Consider the following 25,292-nt stretch of genomic DNA (forward strand, 5'->3'; position numbering starts at 1 on the left):
CTCTTCTTCCTGTGATGAAGCGTATATTGCCGGGATTCTCCTTTCTGCCAGGCAGTGTACCCGGTCACTAGTGACGTAGTGTTCACTGCCTAGCAGGGAATGCGAATCCTCGGCAGCCTGCCTTAGCACGAATGTACATGCGCAATGTCCCGCAACTTATGAGTTTCTTATATGATATGAAATACTACCGGCGAGTTATCATATATGTGCGCTAAAGCAGGCTGCCGAGTTTCGGCATTCCCTGCTTGGCAGTGAACGCTACGTCACTTGTAGCATTCCCTGCCCTGCAGAAGTGAACTGCAGCTAATGGACGCTCCAAAACAGGAAGAGGAGGATCCAGCTGGCTGGAGGTGAGGTGGCCCTAGGGGACTGGAACAGCCAGAAGATCTGCGGGGAGAAGATGCGGTAAGAAGACTGCCTGGAGAGGAATAGCTAAGTATTGATTTTTTTTTTCTAATGACAAAACCCCTTTAAAATAATGCCCCTATGTTCTATCTTTAGCCACGCGATTTTTTTAGGTGTGTCAAAAAATCGTTCTTCTGAAGGAACCCATAGAATACCATTGGTTCTAATAGATGCGATTTTTTTACACGCCTACTTTGCGCCAAAATGATGTGCGTGTGAACTAGCTCATAGGCTGTCGAAGTTGGCATCCCAGATGGTACCATACATGTTCTTTTGGTGATAAATCTGGTGACTGGGCAGCCACAGTAGTGTGACCACGTTGTGGAGACATTCCTGTAACACCCTTGTGTGCAGCGGCTGAGCATTATCCTGCTGCCTCTTGGAAGCAGCCATGAGAGGACAACACTGCAAACCGAAGGGATTGTGGGTGGGTGTCATAGGCAGTACCAGTAATAGGCGCTGTGAGACCAAATGGCCTATAGCCAAGCGCCTGGAAATGGTTCTTACAGAGGCGCCTATAGCGATGGCGCCACCTGTCTCTGGATGGTGGACAACAAACAGTTGGAGCTGCTCGTGCTTGTCAAACGATCGGACGAGCCTCTCTACTGATGAGCTGTGAAGCGTGTCCTGAGCCTGGTAACCTTGTGTGCCCTTAGACATACACTGGTCCTAACACTTCCTAACAGTCTGGTCAGAACGGCCTAGGTGGTGGGCAATTTGTTGATACGACCATCCAGCTTCTCGCACTCCAACAACGCACCCCATCCAAAACTCTGTTAACTGGGCGAAATCTCTTGGATTGCATTGTAAAGGCGTCTAGTGGTCAACAAGATCTACACAAGTGAAAAAAAGAGGTCACTGCACACAAGGAGTCTCCGAGGGCTTTTTAATAGGTCATGGGTGGAACCGCTTTTAGGGCCTCAGGTGACAAGACCGTTCATCTAATCACACCACAACTCTAATCATTTCCATATCTGCCTGAGATGTAACTGCATGCCAAGTTTTGCAGCAAAACAACAACTACTTCTAGGTACTTGATTATTTTTTTTACAAAGAATGTACTGTAATACGAAGTGACAGGTGCGATAATAGGTGAGATACAATATCCCAGTATTATACAAAATCACGGGTGAGAAAACAGGAAAGGTGTGATATCTCAGTAAGAACTATACTACAAATTGACAAGTGATATAACAGGTGAGGTGTACTATCCCAGTATACAGCATAAGACAGGGTGACAGGAGAGGTTTAATATCCAAGCATACAGTAAATTATAGGGTTTATAGGTAAGATAACAGAAGAGTATAACACAAAGTGACAATTAAGATAACAGGAGAGATGTAATATCCCATTATACACTATAATATAAGGTGTAAGATGAGGTAAAAGAAGAGGTGTAATATATCATAATATACAGCATAATATGGGATCACAGGTAAGATAACAGAAGAGATATACTATCTCAGTACATGGTGTTATGTCCCTTTTACAAGGGAATGGCAGTCATCTAAATGACTGCACGAGCGCTGATGTCACCGCTAAGGTCGTTAGCACTCGTGCAGAGCGTTTACACTGACAGACTTCACCGCTGGATCTTGGGCTTCTTGCTTAGCGCTTTACCTTCTATGTGAGCTGGGAGCAGGAGAAAGAGAAACGCTAAGAAAATGAATACTCACGTGGAGACTTGGGTGGTATGTCAGTACCCCGTTATCACAAAGGGTCACGTATTTCTTCTTCCACTCTTTATTTAGAGACTTCCCGCTCCTCTTCAGCAGAACTCCCTGCAAAAAAAATAAACAAAGTTTCTTCTGCTGTAGCAAAACACCCAATGCCCAATCTATCCAGAAACCAGTCATCTCAATCCACTATCCAACCTCTCTCTCTATATCCACCTACCATCCATTCCCCTCCACATCAACCCACCTCGATATCAACACACCATCCAACCCATGTCGACAGAAACCTGCTTCTTAACCTCTCTCCACGCCAACCCGTTATCCCACCTCTCTCCACGCCAACCCGTTATCCCACCTCTCTCCACGCCAACCCGTTATCCCACCTCTCTCTACGCCAACCCGTTATCCCACCTCTCTCTACGCCAACCCGTTATCCCACCTCTCTCTACGCCAACCCGTTATCCCACCTCTCTATACGCCAACCCGTTATCCCACCTCTCTCTACGCCAACCCGTTATCCCACCTCTCTCTACGCCAACCCGTTATCCCACCTCTCTCCACGCCAACCCGTTATCCCACCTCTCTCCACGCCAACCCGTTATCCCACCTCTCTCTACGCCAACCCGTTATCCCACCTCTCTCTACGCCAACCCGTTATCCCACCTCTCTCTACGCCAACCCGTTATCCCACCTCTCTCTACGCCAACCCGTTATCCCACCTCTCTCTACGCCAACCCGTTATCCCACCTCTCTCTACGCCAACCCGTTATCCCACCTCTCTCTACGCCAACCCGTTATCCCACCTCTCTCTACGCCAACCCATTTTCCAACCTCTCTCTACGCCAACCCATTATCCAACCTCCCTCTACAGCAACCCATTATCCAACCTCTCTCTACACCAACCCATTATTTAACCTCTCTCTACACTAACCCACTCTCCAATCTCTCTTTACACTAACCCATTCTCCAATCTCTCTTTACACTAAACCATTCTCCAATATCTCTTTACACTAAACCATTCTCCAATATCTCTTTACACTAAATCATTCTCAAATATCTCTGTACACCAACCCACCGCCAAACCTCTTTATATTACCTCATCATCTAACCCATTTCTATATCAACTTACCATTTAACTTCTCTGTACATCAACCCACCATTTAAAACCCTCTCTACATCCATCCACCCCATCTCTGCAACAACTCACCATCCAACTCATGCCTAAACTAACTAACCTCACTACATCAACCCACCAACCCAGCTCTCCGTCAACCCTCCAAGCAACCCAGCTCTCCGTCAACCCTCCAAGCAACCCAGCTTTCCGTCAACCCTCCAAGCAACCCAGCTCTCCGTCAACCCACCCACCAACCCAGCTCTCCACCAACCCACCCACCAACCCATCTCTCCACCAACCCACCCACCAACCCAGCTCTCCACCAACCCATCTCTCCACTAACCCACCCACCAACCCAGCTCTCCGTCAACCCTCCAAGCAACCCAGCTCTCCACCAACCCACCCAGCTCTCCACCAACCCACCCACCAACCCAGCTCTCCACTAACCCACCCACCAACCCAGCTCTCCACCAACCCACCCACCAACCCAGCTCTCCACCAACCCACCCACCAACCCAGCTCTCCACCAAGCCACCCATCAACCCAGCTCTCCACCAAGCCACCCATCAACCCAGCTCTCCACCAACCCACCCATCAACCCAGCTCTCCACCAACCCACGCATCAACCCAGCTCTCCACCAAGCCACCCATCAACCCAGCTCTCACACCAACCCACCCATCAACCCAGCTCTCACACCAACCCACCCATCAACCCAGCTCTCACACCAACCCACCCATCAACCCAGCTCTCACACCAACCCACCCATCAACCCAGCTCTCACACCAAACCACCCATCAACCCAGCTCTCACACCAAACCACCCATCAACCCAGCTCTCACACCAACCCACCAACCAACCCAACTCTCCATCAATCCTCTAACCTACCCAACTCTCCATCAATCCTCTAACCTACCCAATCCCTTACTTTTGAACATGTCTATGAAATACTTTTAGACTAGTCATCTCAGCCCATTTACCAAACACTGAAACCAGACAATGAGTTATGCACTTACCAGTCAGTGAGGGAGATTTCTCACTGTTAAGGGTTATCATTTCACTTATTCACACCTTCATTCATCTGTTGATTTAGTATTACATAAAGAGAAAAAGGAACAGAATGCACCATAGAGAAAGACAGCATGGCACAATGTAGCAAAGCATAGAAAATGTGGCAAAAAGATATGATCCAAGGTGACACCTTCAACGCCCTGCACCTGTGTTCGTTAATCAGCCTATTTCCCCTGCATTTCCGTGGTATTGTGACATCTAGTGATGGAGCTCTACATGTTAGGTTCCACATGTCCAAAGAGAACATTAGCTATGTAAAAGTGTGCAGGTAAACAAATGTGTCCCCCCAACCATACAGCTATGGTGACTGCGGTGCAAAGCAAATTACTGGAACACTGCTTGCACTTTCACTGTACTCAGAGCATATCTACCATTAGTGTTTCCATTCAGCAACTTCCAGATACTTGAAGCCAATGTCCACACTATGCATGAAGCTATGCTAGAGGACATGATGCTCTGTCACTTAATGGCCCTGGAGGTAGACAGTGCCTGAGAAATATGCAGCACAGACACAGAGGTGGAGAGCAGCAAAGCATGAAGATGGCCAAAGGTGTATAGTGACGGATGGACAGCACACAGGGGCAAACACACTGGTACAAACACTGACCAACACCAGGAGAACGGAGTGATACACAGAGAGCGGTCAGACACGGGTACGGACTGCCCTCCACAGCTACTTAACACTTCTAGGATTATACCACCATGGCAGAAGGTACACAAGATCTACCAGTCATGCAGTCAGAATTAACAATCTCTCTAAACACATGTCTAAGAGCTATTGGTAATACAGAGCTGCCATCTAGTGGTCTAAACAGTAAGTGCACCCTGCAAATTGTAAGTTACTTCAATATTTTCCTTTCCTCCCTTTCAGCAAAAATTAACAACTTTAGGACGGGACAATGACAAATTAACACCTAAGGTAACATGACAATACACACTGATGCTGGGGTACAGAAATGTGAAACACTGTCACTTGGGGTACAAGACAATGACACACTGAGGCTTCAGGTGGCAAGGCAATGCCACAGACACTTGGGGTGGCAAGGGAATGCCACAGACACTTGGGGTGGCAAGGGAATGCCACAGACACTTGGGGTGGCAAGGGAATGCCACAGACACTTGGGGGGGCAAGGGAATGCCACAGACACTTGGGGGGGCAAGACAATGACACAAACGCTTGGGGTGGCAGGACAATGGCACAGACACCTGGGGTGGCAGGACAATGCCACAGACACCTGGGGTGGCAGGACAATGCCACAGACACCTGGGGTGGCAGGACAATGCCACAGACACCTGGGGTGGCAGGACAATGCCACAGACACCTGGGGTGGCAGGACAATGCCACAGACACCTAGGGTGGCAGGACAATGCCACAGACACCTAGGGTGGCAGGACAATGCCACAGACACCTAGGGTGGCAGGACAATGCCACAGACACTGATAAGACAATCACACACTGACGCTCGGGGTACAGAACAGTGAAACACTGGCACTTAAACCGCTCTTCAAACAGCCCGCTTTTTACAGCGTTCAGTGCGGCATTTCAAACACTGCAAATGCCTCCATTGATTTCACTGGGCTTCTCAGACTAGCGTTCGAACTCGACAATTTTCGAAGCGCTGTCTTTTCTGTTTTCGTGCGTTTAAGCACACGTTGCGAGAGTTTCCAACGCGGTAGCACGCTGTGTACAACGTTTTACCGCATTTTTGAATGCAGCATTCTATGTCACCGGGGCGGAAGGGAAAGTGGTGATGTCATCAGCTTGCATTGACTGCATTATTACTGCGCTAAAAGCGCAGCAACAACGCAGGCAAACACTAAACACTGTACAAAACAGCCCTGCTATAGCAAAAACACCTGTGTGAGAGTGGCATTAGGGGACAGGACAATGAAAGACCCACTGGCACTTAGGGTGACAGGGAAAAACATTTGTGGAATATTCTACTTAATAGGAGTTTGATCAATGAAGTAGTTAATGGGATTTCCCTGCAGTAAAATACTGGTAATGTGAGACCAGGAGAGGCCGTCAATATCTGATCGGTGGTGTTCGGAGTCCCCAGATCTCCACAAATCAGCAGAGACTTGTCTGTATGTGCACCTTAGTCTAGCTCAATATTTTGCTCCGTGAAAATCCTCATCTTGCAAATACACCCACATATCTTCTGGCAAGGACTTGCATGTAGAAAATCAACAGAGTTTTGCACCAGCAAAATGGGTGAGAATTAAGCAAAAATCTGCAGCCTGAATTGACAAAGTGGTTCTCTTCTTCGTCTTCTTGTGCTAAAGGTAAGGTAAGGTAAAGTCCTGTCCCCTGACTCCTTGAGCAATGTCACATCATGACATTTCCTATGCAGACTGTTTTTGTGGAGTGGTTTGCCATTGCCTTCCGCAGTCTGCCAAGGATTTGCCCATTCATCTTTTTACCCCCCAGCGAGCTGGGTACCCATTTTACTGACCTCGGAAGGATTAGTCAACATTGAGCCTGCTACCTGAACCACACAGGGATTGAACCTGCAACCTTCAGGTCGTGAGCGAGAGCTTAGGACCTAATTTCTGCTGCCGTAACACTCTGCGCCACATGAGGCTCATGGGAAACTCAACTATCTGTTCACACGTGAGATAGCAGCAGACAGAAATCTGCCAACCAGTAAATTCCATGTAACTACATGCGGTCCGCCACGTAGTATTGTTACATGTAGCGGCACATGTCATCTATTGTGTTTCAATACTTGTTTCTAGTGGGATAACTGAAAAAATGGCGACATGTAACACCTTTGGATAAAGAGGGTTTTAAAGTTTTGGGGTCAACGGAACGATGATCTGTCAATTGTGTCTGTTGGGCAAGTACCAACAAGAGGTAACATTCTGAAGGCAGAGAAGAGGAGTGGCTGAGGGAATAGTGACGTCATTGAGGAACACTGACTAATGGCCCGTTTACACGTAACGCTTATCGCTCAAAATTCATTCAAATAAATTAATTCAAGCGATAATCGCTCAGTGTAAACGCAAAATACAGGGGGGGAAAAAATCACTCACTATTTGTTCGCAAGTCGTTATCGTTAACTTTCAGTCAGCATAAAAACTATGGCCGACTTCTTGTTCCGTGTAAACGCCCCCGCTCAGCGCTTTACATAGAAGGTGAAGTGCTGATCGAGAAGCCTGCGATCCAACAGAGAAGTTTGTTTGTCTCAATGCTCTGCACGAGCGATAACGACCTTAGCCGTGATGTCAGCGCTCGTGCAGGTGTTTAGCCGAGTGTCGTCGCGTGTAAAAGGGCCATTAGGCTACTTTCACACAGACGAGACGCTCACATGAATACGATGAACTCCATTATTGTGAATGGACTTATTCACATGAGCGATTTTTTCCCCGTCACAGTGATACTGCAAGGAGGAAAATCGCTAGATGTCCTATCTTTTGGCGCTCTATCGGACCTTTAAAGACATTGCATGGCACTTACATGTCACGCTATGTGCATGCGAGGGCGATTCTTCCCATTGAAATCCATGGGAAACACTTGCGATCCTTTTACTCATGTGAAACGCAGCCGAGAATCGCAATTTCACAGAAGCGACGCAAGGCGTTTTTGACCTAAAAACGTGCAAAATGCACATTGGCAAGCCAAATTCCTCGGCCCGATATCGCGCACGCCCATGTGAATGTACCCTAACAAGTGTGTTATTTAGCATCTTTAATCACTACTCCTTCAGTTCCCCTTCGCTCTCCCATTTACTATGTTAATTTGAAGATTTGAGGGCAACTTCATCCATCCTAGTGGGACCCCTGCTTACTACTCTAGATGCCCCAGTAGGATGGATCTGGATTCACCAGATGGTAAAAGGGAATCTATGCTCTATAAATATTTTTTTTGTTTTTTTTACTAATTAAAACCAGATAATGAAACATTTTCTATTTTTGTAATCAGCTTTTATTTTCTGACTGTAGATTTATTTCAATTTTCCGTACATAAATATAGGGGCCGCCATCCTGCCTGAGCTGCAATTAGCAGAATTTAGATATAGGTTCACAGTTGAGCATGAGGACAGAAAGGGACCTATTGACTCCTATGAGAATGTTCTGACCCATTCAGACATCACTGTGCAGGGAAGGGCAGGAGGTAAGCTGTGATCATCACCTATTGTGAATGGTGAATCCTGTGCCATCTACTGTATATATAGGTGTTACTTTTCCTTATAATCCTGCCTGTGAAGATAATGAGACGACTGCTGAAAAGTCTCAGCTTATTAAGCTAGTAGTCCGTGTGAAAATTATACAATAGGGGATTTTCTGAGGACACATTCCCTTTAAGCTGATAAGAAGCGCCTGACTTAAAGGGAACCCGTCATGACGTTTGAGCACCATGAACTACATTATTGGGTTCAAAGGTGAGAGAACAAGGAGTCTAGGAAGCGGTGTTTCATACTCACAGGGCTATGCCCCCGCAAAGTGTCACTCTTCATGCACGGCATCTTTGCAGGTTCACAGCACAACAACAGGGCGCCCCATGAGTAGCAAATACAGCTTCCCAATAGTTTATGGGGCTCAAACATGAGGACAGGTTCCCTTTAAGAGCTTTTTACACAGGACAATAATCAGCCAATCGATAGACTGAATGGCCGTTCCCAATAATTGTCCAGTGTAGAGACTTGTAAAATCATCGTTGTCAGTAGTACATCCCCTCGTGTTAACAGGTATCTATTTTCTTGCCATTTGGATTGGAAACAGCATGAGTGGAGAAAAGTGAAGCGATAGAACTACGGGCGCCTACCCACTAGCGATAGGTTTTCTTGCAATGCGAGGCTTGAGTGAAAACGCATGATTATGAAACCAATGATTTTCAATGGTTTCATACTTGCTTGCGATTTTTCACTCAAGCCTCAAAGCGCTAAGAAAAATCTGCGATACTGCTCATAGTTTTCAATGGGGCCGAGTACATCGCTGACTTCTGCCACAGCTGTGACAGCTCTGGCAGGGGATTCCTTCATCCCCACGGATTTCATTGAATGACAGCTGGAAGTAGTAGAAAAAAGTGGCAGCATAGAAAGGTATCAATAAAAGAATAACCTTTATTCCTCCATGGTCATCATAAAAATGGTAGGCTACGTTTCGACCTAAGGGAGACCTTTATCAAGTAATTATTGAATGACAGCTGAGCGCTGCCTGTGATTGGTCATAGCGCTGTGCCAATCACAGGCAGCGCTTTCTGGAGGTGGGGATTTTTCAATCCCCGGCCTCCAGAAGACGACTGCCGGAGCTGGAGAGAAGAGCCGGACGGCTCTTCTAGGTGAGTAAAAATTGTTATTTTTTTTCTTACAGTTAGGGATGATTTTCAGGGAAGGGCTTATATTCCAAGCCCTTCCCCGAAAACCATTGCTGTGGGGATTGCCTGCAACCCATTGCTTTCAATAGGGCCGCACCAGCCCCATTGAAAATAATGAGCAATATTCCAGATTTTTCTCTGCACTGTGAGGCTTGAGTGAAAAATCACAAACGAGTATGAAACCATTGAAAATCACTAGTTTCAAAATCATGCGTTTTCACTCGCTCTCGCATCAAAAGAAAACTTATGTCTAGTGGGTAGGTGCCCTTACACACAATTATTGCACCATATTAAAGGGATTGTCCAGTCATAAACTATTGATGGCTTATCCTCAGGATAGGTCATCAATAGGGATGAGCGAGCGTACTCGGAAAAGCACTACTCGCTCGAGTAATTTGCTTTATCCAAGTATCGCTGTGCTCGTCCCTGAAGATTCGCGTGCCGGCACGGAGCGGGGAGCTGCAGGGGAGAGCGGGGAGGAACGGAGGGGAGATCTTTGTCTCCCTCTCTCCCGCCCGCTCTCCCCTGCTCCCCGCTGCGACTCACCTGTCAGCCGCAGCGGCACCCGAATCTTCAGGGACGAGCACAGCGATACTCGGATAAAGCAAATTACTCGAGCGAGTAGTGCTTTTCCGAGTACGCTCGCTCATCTCTAGTCATCAATAGTAGCTCAGTGTCTTGGACCCCAACCAATCAGATGTTCACCACGTCTGTGTGATCATGTACCAAGCTGATTTCTGCAGGCAACAGACAGCTCTGTTCTCACTGTAGTGGCCAAGCTTGGTATTGCAAGCCAAGTTCTCATTTATTTCAAGCTGAGCTTCTGCAATGAGACTGAAGCTGTCTGCTTCATACAAAAATCATCCTAAACAGGAGTGATCCGACTTAGAGAACAGCTGATCGGTAAGGGTCATTAGGATAGGCCATCAATAGTTTTAACTCTTGTAATTCAAAATCTTGTGATTGTTAAACCATTTGTAGGTGACTGGCACTCATATTAACAATGTATCTGTTTGGTTTATGTATAAATACCCCTAACTTCCTTTGACTATGCAGTCTACAGGTGGGCAGGGATCCCATGATTCGTATTCTGGTATACTACTGTGGCTGCATCGGTGTGTGAGTGTAGAGCCGGAATGATACTGCAGATTTACTTACTGCTATTATAGTATGCATTTGCCTTTTTGACACATCAGTAACGTCCTTCCAGCATGTTATGGTTACTATACATGTAAGCTAATATTCTGCACCCAAAATCCTGCAGATCACCAATTTAGGGCATGACCTCCCTTCAGATAACACTGTAGAAGTGACTACAAACTCATACTAAAAGTCTATTTTGACACGTTTTGCTTTGCACATAAGAAGTGCTCACTCACACAGTGGTATGGGGGTTACATATTAAGTGGACATTTTTAAGTGCGTAATACACAGTCCTAAAAGCCCATTGGGCCATTTAGACATGCAGGTTTTTTTCATGTGCATATTACACACGTGAAACAGAAAACACAGCATGTCCAAATTTGGAGTGGAATATGCCCATTATAGGCTATGGGAGGTTTAAATACACAGTAAATGCGCACGCTACATGCATATTTATCTGTATACTCGGTATAACCCCTGTGAAAACTATGAGCATAATATGCAGCTCCCACCCACTAAGGGTATGTCCACACAGTACGGAAAATCCACAACAAAACTGCCCATACGCCCATGTCCTTATGCACACACGGTTTTTCACGTCTTCGTGCTGCCATGTTTTCCATGAACTGCAGATGGAGACGTTATATACACCATGGCTATATCCAAGTACACATTTTTCTTTCCACACAGATCAATGGTCCGTGTGAAGAGAATCGCAGCATTTTCTATTCTGGTCAGTTTTCAGGGATGAGAATAGCCTAAACAATGTTAAGACATCCGTGATAATTGTACAGTACATGGACAATGTCCAATTTTGCAGACAGCACTGGAGTTGGTGTGTGTGAAGAAGCTCCAAGAAAGGTTGTCCCACGACACCCCAGACTATGCATCACTGCAACCAGACCCCACAGCCGTAGCTCTGGCGGTCCCACTGAAGTGGATGGGAGTAGTAGTGCACATGGTTGAGGTGTGCTGTGCGATACAAGCTGCGCCCGAGAATGACGCTCTCGCCCATGTGAATGCACCCCATTTAATTTGGAAGGTTAAACTACTTTTTACTTTGGTTGCTGCAGTAGAATTTCCTCTATCGGCATTACATCTCCACAGTATGCATCCCATTAATAGTCCTATATACGCAGCTTTTCAAGTCCTTACACATCTGAATATGTTGCATAGAATATGGGGGTGATTAGTATCAATGAGCCTGAAAGTTAGTGGAAACTGCAGCCGGACAGGCAATATCTTTAAAGCCCCACACACACGCACAGATGATCGCTCAAAGTTCATCAGAAACTGACAGTTTTGAGCGATCATTTTGCATTAGCTACTAATGGGCTAAGCAGCCCATTAGTAGCTAACTAGCTTCATTTGCATGTATTTAGAGAACAGCGGGTGGTCTGTTCTCTAAATACATCACTATTGTTCTCCAGTGGGACAGCAGCTGAAAGATTGTTATCCCCACTGCCCGCGGAAAACTCAAGTGTGCGGCCCCTCTTATCAGGGATGACGGATTTTAAGCTGAGCTGTACTCAGCGATGGACGAAAACTGCACGATGGGCGCACATTTACACGCAACGATTATCGCTCAAAAGATGGCTTTTAAGCGATAAGCATTGCGTGTAAAAGGGCCTTAAGTCTACTATAGAAGGGTACACTGTCATAAACCATTCCAAATAGAGGGAGCAATTGACAGAATGTCATGAGACAACTCCCTTAGTACCGTTTAATGCTAGTCTCTTGTGTCTTACCTCATTATTGGTGCACTACATCAGAATTGGTGCCCTCCTCCCGTCTCCCTCATGTAACCCTACTGCCCTTTAAAATTGGGGCTCTCTAGATTTTTCTGAATGAGAAGGTCACATAATGGACGTCACAGCCTTACTGTGCAGATTTATTCATGGTTTATTCATGGTTCATTAGAGAACGAACATTAGATTAAAAAAATGGAGTGAGCATGCCTAAATTCACTTCTGAAAGAAATGAGTCTGTCCAAACATCCGTCTTACATACGCAGCATACAGCGCTCTGTGTGTACAGGGACAAAAGAAATAACAGGAAGGAAGAGTGAAGAAAATGGAAGCCACATTGAAGTAATCGTCATCTCCAGCTCATCAGTACATGGATTAGCAACATGGTAAGTATACGGTAAAGGCAGCGCATGAGTTCATGATGTGGACCCCGCTGTTGGGGGGGCTGCGTGCATCAATAACATTCACACATCCCACTCTGTAGGAACATCACCAGATTAAATATCTAAATAAATTGTAAATTCAAGGGCAGCAGTTGGCCATAAAACACCGTATAATGCCGCCATAATGTGGTGTATGTGGCTTGGGACTTGAAGGCTCCAGACTAACGGCTTCTCTACACGGCCAAGAATCTAGCGCGACTTTTGTGCGTTGCGAGACCCACAAAACTTGCATGAATATGAACGCCATTCTTTTGAATGGACTTATTCGAATTAGTGTTCCCCCCCCCCCCCCCCCCTCGCAGCACGTTTTATCTTTTGGCATTCCCGTGGAAAGCCTCACCCGCCGTTTTCAACGGGACCTTAAAAGACATTGCATTAGAGTCGCATGCCATGCGATGTGACTGCGGTACGATGTTTCCCATTAAAAATAATGGGAAACATTTGCGATCCTCTGATATGCGTGAAACAAGCGCCCGAGGATTGCAATTTGACAGAAGTGACGCAAGGCGGTTTAAAATGAAAAACATCAAGCATCAGCGTGAAAAACGCACGTTTGCAAGCACGCTATCGGGCCGAGTATCTTGGCCTGATATCGCACTTGTCTGTATGTATGTAGGATCATATATTTGGAGCATATTCATTAGAATGTCACATTCACCCAAATGTATTTCTGATTCTAATCTGGACTTTATTACGCTCTGTGCTGCTGCAGAACAGCATGCACTAAACTCCACTACTGCTGAGGGTGCAGCACTGTACTGCGGGGGAGCACTACAAGGCTGCAGCACTGTACTGCGGGGGAGCACTACAAGGCTGCAGCACTGTACTGCGGGGGAGCACTACAAGGCTGCAGCACTGTACTGCGGGGGAGCACTACAAGGCTGCAGCACTGTACTGCGGGGGAGCACTACAAGGCTGCTACTGCTGAGGGTGCACCACTGTACTGCGGGGGGGGGGCACTACAAGGCTGCAGCACTGTACTGCGGGGGAGCACTACAAGGCTGCAGCACTGTACTGCGGGGGAGCACTACAAGGCTCCAGCACTGTACTGCGGGGGAGCACTACAAGGCTGCAGCACTGTACTGCGGGGGAGCACTAGAAGGCTGCAGCACTGTACTGCGGGGGAGCACTACAAGGCCACTACTGCTGATGGTGCAGCACTGTACTGGCTGGAACCAGAATAACAGGAGGCACACTATATTTTTTCAAGACTTCTGCTGAGCCGGTAAACCAGAAAAGTTCATGTTCAATCTAGCGGTCTGTATGGCACAGAGTGCAGGTTCTCACGCTGGACAACGCAGAAGCTCTGCTTAGGCTTTCTTGACATCTATGTTGTTCTGTTGCATCACAGCAGCAGAAAAACTAAAATAATGGTAGTGCTGGATCCGCTACAATGGACAAGAAAAGTCTAGAGGACTCCATCGGGTCATGGTGTCCAACGGTATTTTGCCCGCTGAAATAGCGCTGCATGCTGCATTATTGGGTCTGGCAATTTTTACAGATCCTCCAACATGGATGTGAAAGGAGACTTAAATGGAGAAGTCACCAAAAACCAGAGGGTCTTCTGCAGCAACACACGCTTTTATAGTGAACCGCCACTGATGGGAAGAGAACTGGTCTACAGCTATGGGACATGGAAGGCATCTTAGAAGTGTATAAATCCAAAATTCTTTATTGTGATCGCTTATTTCTAAGGCTCACCTTTTAAGCCTTCCTACCCTAGGCACAGTTATGATTGTATGTGTATATATATATATATATATATATATATATATATATATATATATATATATATATAAAAAACACAACAGTATAGGGAAAAGTAATGAAGATACAGTCCCCAAAATTTATCGAAAGTCAGTATGTGCTATCGATGGTTTTCCATAGGACCCCAGGTTAGACTACAGCAAAACATAGCAAATTACTGCCATACATAAACTGCTCTACCAGAAGTAATTGGACACCTGAGCGAGAATCAAAAGTACTTATTCCCATATTTTAACACTTAGTGGGGCCTTATTTAATGAGATTGGATACTCTCTGTTGCATACTTTCTACTAATGTCTTATACACTTCAACTTGTATTTCCCTCCATTCGTCCTGCAAACATCTGGAAAGTTCTCTCAAAGAAAATGGTTGCTGTTCATATTTCCTGACCTGATGTTCCAGTTTGTCCCAAAGATGTTCAGTAGGGTTCAGTTTGGGACTCTGTGCAGCCGATCCAATCGTGGAACATCTATGTATTCAAACCAACGTAAAACAGCGTTGGATTTGTGAGAAGGCTGGTTGTCTTGTCGGAAGTATTGCTGAGCATTCCCACAGTATTGCCACATTGTCGGCAGAACATGGTTGCCTAGAATTTCAAGGTACGCATCTGTACTCATGGTTCTTACCACTACAACCAACAGACTGAGACCATGCCATGTGTGTAACACAACCTCCACTGTACCTAATTGTTGGCACAACACACTCAGCCAAACGTTGTTACCTGGGCATCTCCTTCCCCCAGTTACCTCCATCCTATCTGAGTGTGAAGTAGTACGATTCATCCCTTTGTATAATGCGCTTCCATTGCCCAACTGTCCAATGACGACACTCCTTGTGTCATTTTAGATAGGCCGAGCATCATAATTGAGAGAACTCGCTAGACATTTGCAGGATAAATTGAGGGAAATGCCAGCTGGAATGCATCAGACGTTAGTAGAAAGTATGCCACGAAGAATATCCAATATCATTAGGGCCAAAGGAGCCCCACTAACTATTAACATATGGAAATAAATACTTTTGGTAGGACAGTGTATAAGTGTCGGTCACCTGAAGTTAAAGGTCATTTCTACAATTAAATCAGTGTTGTCCATAACGAGCAATCACACTCTACCAAAGCCTGTTGTATTACCAGCTGAGGGTCTAACGGTGCATTGAACATGGGCAAGAAAATTGTGCAAGCTTTGTGCGCTGCCAGACGCACAAAACACGCACAAAAATACGCCCCATTATTTGTAATGGGTGTATTTACATGGGCGATCCTTCTCGGTAAATGGCAGCATGTTCCATGTTCGTGCGAGTCTCGCACATGCAGTTGTGTGGTCTCCCGCATATAGCACAGCACACGGACAGAGCCTCCGTGTGCTGTGCAATGCAAGTCACACCCAAGAATGTGGGGCGCGATTCGCTCTCGCTAATGCGAATGCACCCTAACTACTTCGGAAGGTGCTTTTTACTTTGGTTGCTGCAGAAGAATTTCCTCTATCGGCATTACTTCTCCATTGTATGAATTCCATTATTAGTCCTGTATACGCAGCTTTTACAGTCCTTACACATCTGAGTATGCTGCATAGAATATGGGGGGTGATCGGTATCAATGAGCTTGAAAGTTAGTGGAATCTGCAGCCGGACAGGCAATGTCTCCCAGTCTACTATACAATGATACATTGCGATGAACCATACCGAATAGAGGGCGCAATTGACAGAATACAGCGAGTTCCAGCTTTTGCAAGAACCCGTTCTTCTCTCTCACACACACATAGCATGAACGATACTTTACGCACAAAAAGCAGTGTGGAGATGTACAAAGCATTGAACTAGCACACAAAGGGAGCGACACAAGAGCGAGTGCGCAGTGACAAAGACGGGATTCCGGCTGGCGCCGCGGGATAGCAATGAGCTACCTGCCCTTTCTACTACAGCCCCTACAACAAGCACACCACTCGTCCATACAAGCTCTCTGCTCAGGGGGGGCCCCACCTGTTTGATAGGAATGGCTCTTCCACTGCCAACACTCTCAGATTTACATTCCGGGGCCCTCTTCTCTCTGTCCACCTCTGCGCCCCTCCGAGACTGGAAGAGAACAAGATACAGGCGCACATTACAATGGTACAGGAGGGAGAACAGCGCGCGCACATTCGCCATCTGTAGGGTTGTGAGGAAGGAGGGGGGATGGAGTACTACACGCAAATCAGGAAGGAATTACTAGGGGGGGCGCTGCTCGTAAATAACAACATTCAAACATTGGTGAAGGGGGGGGGGTGACATCGGAACGGAGCAGATACGAGTACAGAAAAGGAAGCGTCAAGGAGATAAAAGGTGAGGCAATCACGCGGGAGAATAAGACAATAGGTATACACACACACCCGGAGCAGAGGAGCACCCACCCACACAGATCCTCAGTAACCCCCCACCTATCCTGTGCGGCAGCAGGAATCCTGCATGGAGACAGGCGTGAAATGTCGACATGCATGAAGGGGACAACGCAGGCAAACGGCTCATTCCAACCAGTTTATTTAGTTACAGACTGTCACCAGAACAAAACTTGAGAAATGAAAAGAAGGAAATCTGGTACAAAACAGCATTATAGACAGTTGGTAGTCCGCAATGGATCTCAGTATGTACAGGTGGAGTTCTGGATAAAGTGTAAGAGCAAAAGAAAGAAGTACAATAGTACATTTACAATCCGCAAAACGCTGGCTCCAGAAAAGTGCTTCCCATGGAGGTAACACAGCACAAGGATTACATTCAGACAGGAAGAAAACAGCAGCATGTCAAATTAGATGGGGTTGGGGCGGCTGGGGGTTCCGAGGAGGAACCCCACATCCAAATCTCCATGTCTTATCCAGGAAGAGGCAAGTCCGTGCAGGCTGCAGGGTGGAAAGCAGCTGTCCAACTGAGAAGGTCCCCAGCACTCAGCGCCCCCTGCCCAGGCACGGAGGAGGAGGAGGAGGAGGAGGAGGAAGAGGAGGAGAAAGGGTGTCCCGTATTTTTCCGTTCAGTCACTACCCCACAACAGGGAGGAAGAATGGGTGTAAGGCCACCACTCAGGGGCAGTTGGTAGAGTGAGCAGTCAGATACTTGCGGAGAACAGACACACGACTCTGAGGAGGCGGCAGGGGAGCCAGTGGAAGCCTCTGAAACGTCCCAGTCTAGAAAAGGTGAAAGGTTCCAGTAGAAAAAAGGACCAAGTGAGGAGACTCTCACACTGTGATCTTTGATGGGCGGAATGTAAAAAAAATGTACATGACGGGACAAATCGACTAATGAGGTCAAAATGGATGCACCAAAAAACACCTGAGAAGATGCTAGCACATCATCATTTACAATACAAACAAACGTTATATATGAGATAGGGGGAGGGAACAGAGAATGAAGCGGAGAAGGGGTGGGGAGAGAAAGACAGGGCTGGGGCATCTAAGAAGAGCTCACCTCCAAGGCTGCTTGCACCTGTAGATCTCAATTTGTACTAATAACAAGCAGACGTTGTGGACATCCTTGCTACTCTTCACTAGAAATATCCTTGAAGGCTATGGACACCTTCTGGGGTGCAACTATATATATATATATAATTTTTTTTCACTTTAATGCAAGTAATGTGGGCTGACAATCATTTTTTTGCAATATGATTTAATTAAAAATGTGGACCATTTGCCTTCTGCAGCTTCTACATATCACTGTGTATAGATAGTGCAGTCTTTTATAGGGGGTGACTATCGGGCCCGAGTATTCCCCGGAATGCTTATTTGCCCGACAACCAGGCCAGGTTAAGGAACCTAGGATTATGGGAGCATAAAAATGCTCGCTGATTGGTGGTACATCTTACCGTGTGAACGAGATGATGTACAGCCCGCCTGTGAGGACAAGTGATCACATTAGCGATCGTTCGACCCCATAAGCCAATTCTCAACCCATGCAAAAGAAAATGAATAGAGATGAGCGAGTCTCTCTCTCTCTCTCTGCACATGCGTATAGACTGGCGCTTGATACATTGGGCCGAGAATTCGATATATGTACAAGGACCATAAGTTTCTATATTGGTCAGTCTAGCCTCACTTACAGATCTCCTATTAGACTGCAGTGTCTGTATACAGTAATATGCAGAAGCTGCAGAAGACAAATGGTGCAAGATTTTGAATTAAACCCTACTGCAAAAATGGTCAGCCTAAAATACACGCATTTAAAGGGGAGTCGGTCACCGGGTTCATACTGCCCAAATCACAGGCAGCATGAACCTGAGACAGATATACACAGTGGCCCTGTGTACGTTTTATTCTGAAACGCTGTGACATTTCAGAATAGACCCACTTTGAAGTTTGACTCCGTACAGAGGTCTTGAGGTAAGGAGGCTAGCTACACCGGCCTCTCCAGTGCAGGATGACCGTTCTCTCCCCTTCTGTATATAGGGAGAGAGCTGTCAGCCTATATGCCTTGGGTGGGAAAAAAGCAGCATGGCCCACCTCCTTGACTCAAGCTCTGTTCCAAGTCAATCTTCAAAGTGTGACAACTCGGAAACTCTGCAGCCTTACAGAATAAAACCCACATGGGGCCACTGGGTATACCTGTCCCGGATTTATGCTGGCTGTGGTTCGGGCAGAAAGAACCCGGTGACACCTAGGGAAATACATTGCCTTCCAAAGGCGTCCATAGCCTTCAAGATCTGTGCTTGTGATCTACAGTAGTATGTTAGTGGCAATGAAAGTTGCCAAAAATATACATCTCTCCAATTGATGAATCGGTCGGCTGCACAAGGAGAAAATCTAGACTATTTTCTTCCTTCTGGGTACTTGGGCTACATGACAGCATGCTGTAGGACCAATGCAATACCTACACTCTGGTAATGTATGTTATCCCTAGCACATGGCAGTTCTTAGACTGGCAGCACTGATGCATGGCATATACTATTAGTATGGTACGCCGCACCATGCGTTACATGGCATCACCGGCACATGACTCCATATGTTGACTATAGCTTGCACCAGATTAAGGACCTGCATACATACTGTTCTCTCACTTATACAGGACTAAGAAAATGCAAACTCGGATTTAGGCGATTTCAGTAACCATTTGCAAAGATTCTCTAATTTTCCATGACTATTTTGTGTGCCTCGTCACTACCTACTTTATTTCAAAGCAACTCTTTAGGTAAAATGTCTGGGAATCTCTGGAGAGGAGTAAGGAGAGGGTAAGGAAGAGGGAGAAGGGTGGGGAGACAGATTCTTCAGTGACTCACAGATAAACATGAATACACAGGAGAATGGTGGAGAAAGAGAGGGAGAGAGACCTCCTGCCTCAACGCCTCTGTGCGGAGGGATTGCCCCGCGGCCAGGTGGGAAACGCCGCTGTGGTGGGTCATAGTAAAAGGAGACATCAGTCAGGCTCTATTCCTGTGATGAGAATTACGTGGCCCATAATCTCAGCTCTAAGGCTATATACACACGGGCGAGAATCTCGTGTGAGTTGTATGCGATATCACCTGTGTGAATATAGCCTATCTGCCTCATATTCAGCATCCAGGAATAATGTCACCATGCCCTGCAGGATGAACTATGCTGCCAACAATGAAGGGGCAGCCACTGCCCCACATCGGTTCTGTCCACTCAAACTCACTGCTTCCATGCACAGAATGGCGCACCACACAGATGACACTGGTAATGGCCAATCAGATCACGGCTCAGTACAGCCATGTTCTTTGACAATGTCGTACTGGACAGACGCAATCTGATCTTAGTACTGCACGTTTTTGCAGCGGTTTTAAATGCGGTGGCAGCTTTTATCGCTTCTCGATTGCAAACTGTGCGTGCCGTTTTCCCAATGCAGTCATGACTGTACTTTATAATCGCCTTCCAGCATAGCTTCACTGCGGTTGCTCTGTTGGTTTTCAGTATTGGGGTCCTGGGTTTAAATCAAGGGAAAGTTTTGCATAGATTTTGTATGTTTTTGCATTGGTTTCCCTTGGGAACTAGTATTACCTCCCATACTCTAAAAGTATATTAACCCCTTAAGGCCACAGCTTATTTTGGACCTTAGGGCGCAAGAATTTTGGGGGATTCTCATCTCCATTTTTCAAAAGCCAAATCCTTTTAATTTTCCCATCAATATGGCCACGTGAGGGCTTGTTCTCCGCATGATGGGCTGTAGTTCTTATTGGTACCATTTTAGGGTACATATAATGTATTGTATAACTTGTACTAATTTCTTGGGGGAGGGGGGGCAGGGTAAAAAAAAAAATTCTGCCATTTTTTTTTTATAGTCCTCGCTTTGCAGTGTGTGACATTAAAATTTTTCTGCCTGTTGGAACGATTACAACAATACCAAAATTAAACATTTTTTTAGGTTTTCCCACAATAAAAAAAACCTTTATGATGTAAATATTATAGATCACTGCATTCAAAGGCCCATAAGATTTAATCTTCTGTGGAAAGAGTCGTGTATGGGCTTTTTTGTGTGTGAGACGAGACCTTTTTTGTAATTTTTTTTTATCACGTTTATTGCATTTTTTGGGAGGTGAAATGACCAAAGGCGGCAGATTTTTTTTTCTTCAAGCATTTGCAATGTGGGATACAAACTGCTTTCAATTTAATGCATGGGTCATACGCAGCGATAACAAATATATGGCTTTTTAAGTAATTTTTTTCTTACAACAAAAAAAAAAAAAAAAAAAAGAAAGGAAAAGTGCACAAAAAAGGATTTGTGGTTTTTTTCTGTGAATTTTTTTTTTACTATTTATATTTTTTCTCAGCTGTTTTTATGTCCATTTAGGGAACCAGAGCCTGCAATCTTATGATCGCTCAGATAATACACTGCAGTATATTAGTGATTTTTGCGCTAGTACTTGCTATGGCACATCTAGAGGCCGCTGTTAGACCTCCAATTGCTATGGCAACCTATCAAGTCCTCTGCAAGTTCACGGCAGAGGGCTGATGATGTCACAGAGGGAGTTCCTCCCTCTGTTAACTCCATACTTTCTATGATCATCGGTGCATGTAAAAGAATAATGGTGGGGATTGGCGTTCTCGCCAATCCCTGCCACTGCAGCGGGAGGCCGGCTGTCAGTCATAGCCATCTCTTGCTGCAGATAGCATTGGCCCAATTCCCGAGCCCAGTCTATGCATATGTACGTCATTCGGCTCTAACCTCTGCTCATCCAGGGTGTACATATATATGTCGTAGGGGGAGTAGTGGTTAAAAGATTAATTTGGAATTTCGATTGGGAGCCCTGATGGGGGCAGCGAGTGATGATAATCATAGCGCTGCAAAATATGTATGTGCTATATAAATGAGTAAAGTAAAACTAAATCACATTACCAAAAATTAACCTCCTATTGACCTGTAGCTAACATCTCGCGGGGGCTTTTTTTGCAGTGAAAAAAAAACCAAAACGCTTGTAAAATCACTGAGAAGCCGGGTGTTTTGGTGCAAAATGCTATGTGTGAAAAACAAGCTAAAAATGTTGAAAGAGGCTGAACATGAGTAATGTATTTACAAGTTCAAGTCTAAAACATTTGTTCTCTTCTCACAATACCCGATGCGGGCAGGCATCAGCTCTGAAGTGTTTTCAACCTCTTCCCACATTTTGCAGCTCGCAGATCTACTTTACAGGTGTCTGCAGGAGACGGGAAGCGCACATTCCTGCTCCCTCTATTCACTCTCAGCAGCGAAGAGGAGACAGAATGTACCAAAACAGGAGCACTGTGTAATAAAAACGCTTAACCCCTTCCGAAGCCATTTCTCGTGGTCATTTTTTCCCCACAACCTTCCAAGGGCTATAACTTTTATTTTTCCGTCGAAGGTGGGTTTTTTTTGGGGGGGGGACAAGTTGTATCATTTTATGCAACATTCATAAATAGTAAAAAAAGAAAAAAAAAAAGAAAAAAACTTTACTGGGGTGAAACGGGAAAAAAAAACCTGTAACTGTTCCATGGTTTTTCAGGCTTTTTTTTTCATGGCATTCATGGTGCGGAAAAAATGACATGTTCACCTTAAAGCTGTGATTATGGCGATACCAAATTCAGTTTTTTTTAAGGTTTTACAACTTTCAAAAAATAAACTTCTAAAAAATTAGCTTTTTTGTTACCGTATTCTAACTGTTATTTTTCTATTGATGGGGCTGTTGAGCTGTCGCTTCTCCTGGTGTCATTTGGGGTACAAATACATTTTTGATTACTTTTTGTTCAATTTCTGGGGGAAGACGTGGTTACCATGGAAACACAATTATGGCATTGTGTGTGTTTTTTAACAATGTTGACTATGTGGAATAAATAATGCAACAATATTTTAATAGTTCGGATGTTTACGGACACGGTGATACCAACTATGCCTAATTTTTTTTTTTAAATGTGTAGATTTTTTTAATGGGTAAAATGGGAAAAGGAAGGTTTTTGAACTTTTAATTAAACCTAATTTTATTTGTTCCAATAAAGGACTTAAACTTGCAATTGCTTGCACAATATACTGCAATACTTCTGTATTGCAGTATATGTTACTTTTAATTGCGGCCTGCGGCAGGCCTAGGGACCTAAGGTGACATCTAATCTGAACACATAAGACCTTTAGGGAAAGGGTTTATATGATCCTCCTTAGTAATAAGCGAACTTTAGAAAAGTTTGGTTTAGCTGGTTCGCCAAATTTGAGCCAACAGTTCAGCTGGGTTCAAATTAGTGCAAACCAAACCTGAACTTCACCAGTACTCCTAAAACTGGTGTATAACACTGTAGAGGAAGAAAAAGGAAGAAAAGGGAATAAAAAGAAGAAAGAAAAAGAAAGGAGGACAAAAATTATTTTTCTTCTGTGAAGAAGAAGAAACTAGTTTATTCTTCGAAGATTCTTCTTCTTCCTTCTCCTTTTAGAAGCAGGATGAGAAGGAAGAAGATGATTATTCTTAGAAGAAGGTTTAGCCAAGACAAACCGCCCAAGGATCGGGCTTGTGGCGAACAGAACTTTTAGCAAAGTTCTGACTTGAAAATGGGTTTGACTGATTCAGTTCACTCAACATTAATCCTATTTCTAACTCTTCTCTTCTCCAGTTGATGTTGACAATATAATTGATAACTATTAATCCTTTCCAATCCACTGTCTGACATCTAAAGACTTTCTGATTGAACGGCTGTACAGCTTCCGATGTCGGAAGATGTCCGTCAGGGTATTCCTACTGTATATTACTGACCGCTCTATTGTCAGGGGGGGGGCCTCTCCAGCATGTCCCATACCGCAGTACTGGCTCTAGCCAGAAGGTGGCGCCATTGTATAATGGCAGAAAGAGAAAACTCCCTAGGAAACCCTGAATCCAAAATTGGATTGCAAAGGGTTAATTATCTATCTGTAAAGTTCTACCAGTTTCACCTTGTCACTAGTTCTTCCCTTTGGACTCATGCTAAAGTGCTGCTGTAACTTTTGGAGGCCAGGAAATTTTAATTCACCAAAGAAAAAACAAAACAAAACAGGATAACGTGTTTAAGACACTAGGTAGATCTCTGCTCTGCATAGATCTGAGAACATGCTAGAACAATGTGCTTCTACTTTGGATGAAAGGACTACAGTGAGATTTTTTTTTCCCGTTCTGAAAGGGAGGACGTTGTAGAGGGATCTCCATTTTCTCTCTCTCTCTCTTTTCCCATCTCAATATCAACGATGAAGGAACCATCTCCAAACAGACTAGGAGTATTCAGGATGTTCTCAGGTTACAGCATTACTTTCAGAGAACAAGTTGCAATTACAAAATACAAAATTAACAGCGTTCTGACAAAACAACACATTCCCCATAACAGATAGAGAGCACATAACAGTCTCACCTCAGCCCGGCCCTGTAACCGCTCATTGACTGTCATTCTGACTAGGTCTGATTGCTCATTACAGCCACCATTATCTTCCTACAGTCCAATTTGTCATTACATGTTGTGTTTATATATAAACTAATGTCCTGGTCATACATGAAAGGTCCAGCTTATACCAGTCCGGATCTTACCATTTCCTATGCCCCCGTCTTGGGTCTGGATGCATGCCCAATCATGTACTTGCGGATCTTCCTTAACTCAGCAGTATAACATGGAGTTTGCAGATGTATTCCAGGTTGCTTTGCTGCAAGTCAGTCTAAATATAAATCTCAGCATGAACATATCTTCATTTCATCATCTGTTTTGCACTGAGGACTACTTGAGTTGACATTCTGAATTATTGCAAAGACTCATTGATTTGGACTACTTTTAGGCTCTCAAGTAGGACTTTATTTTCTTAAGAAATGGCTGTAGCCAAATTGGTTCGTGGCGTTCTATTGTATTACATTTCCATACGATCTTCTTGGAAGTTTTCTTCGCATCCTTTTTCATGAGTTTTAGTGCGTGCTTTATGTCTGCTCTCCACCATCAACTATAGTTGGGGTCTAGGGGATCATCTCTTCCTTTCTTGATGGCGGTCAGGGTTGGCAAGATCAGAAACCTCCACTGCCTTCTGGAATTACACAGATTGGGTCCTAGAAGACAATCGTGTTCTTGTTCCGGGTCTGGTCATGCATTACATATAAGGAATGCCAGAAAGGTCTGGTGCGTTAGTCATGGTAGAGTTCTAAAGGTTGGCATGTGGTGCTACATTCACCGCTAGTGTTCGTAAGATCA

The 25,292-nt window shown here is 45.1% G+C and overlaps 1 protein-coding gene across 2 annotated transcripts in view; it reads right to left on the reverse strand.

Moving 5' to 3' along the window:
* Nucleotides 1-25,292, reverse strand: part of AGAP3 (ArfGAP with GTPase domain, ankyrin repeat and PH domain 3) — a 70,424-nt gene that overhangs the window by 20,796 nt on the left and 24,336 nt on the right. For both annotated transcript variants that reach the window (XM_066585096.1, XM_066585095.1), the window contains exons 9-10: nucleotides 16,663-16,755; nucleotides 2,082-2,186 (exon numbers count right to left, since the gene is read on the reverse strand). In XM_066585096.1, coding sequence (XP_066441193.1) covers nucleotides 2,082-2,186; nucleotides 16,663-16,755 — 198 coding nt within the window. The remainder of the gene's footprint in view (nucleotides 1-2,081; nucleotides 2,187-16,662; nucleotides 16,756-25,292) is intronic.

This window comes from Eleutherodactylus coqui, chromosome 12, assembly GCF_035609145.1.
Source record: "Eleutherodactylus coqui strain aEleCoq1 chromosome 12, aEleCoq1.hap1, whole genome shotgun sequence".
Taxonomy (NCBI): Eukaryota; Metazoa; Chordata; class Amphibia; order Anura; family Eleutherodactylidae; genus Eleutherodactylus; species Eleutherodactylus coqui.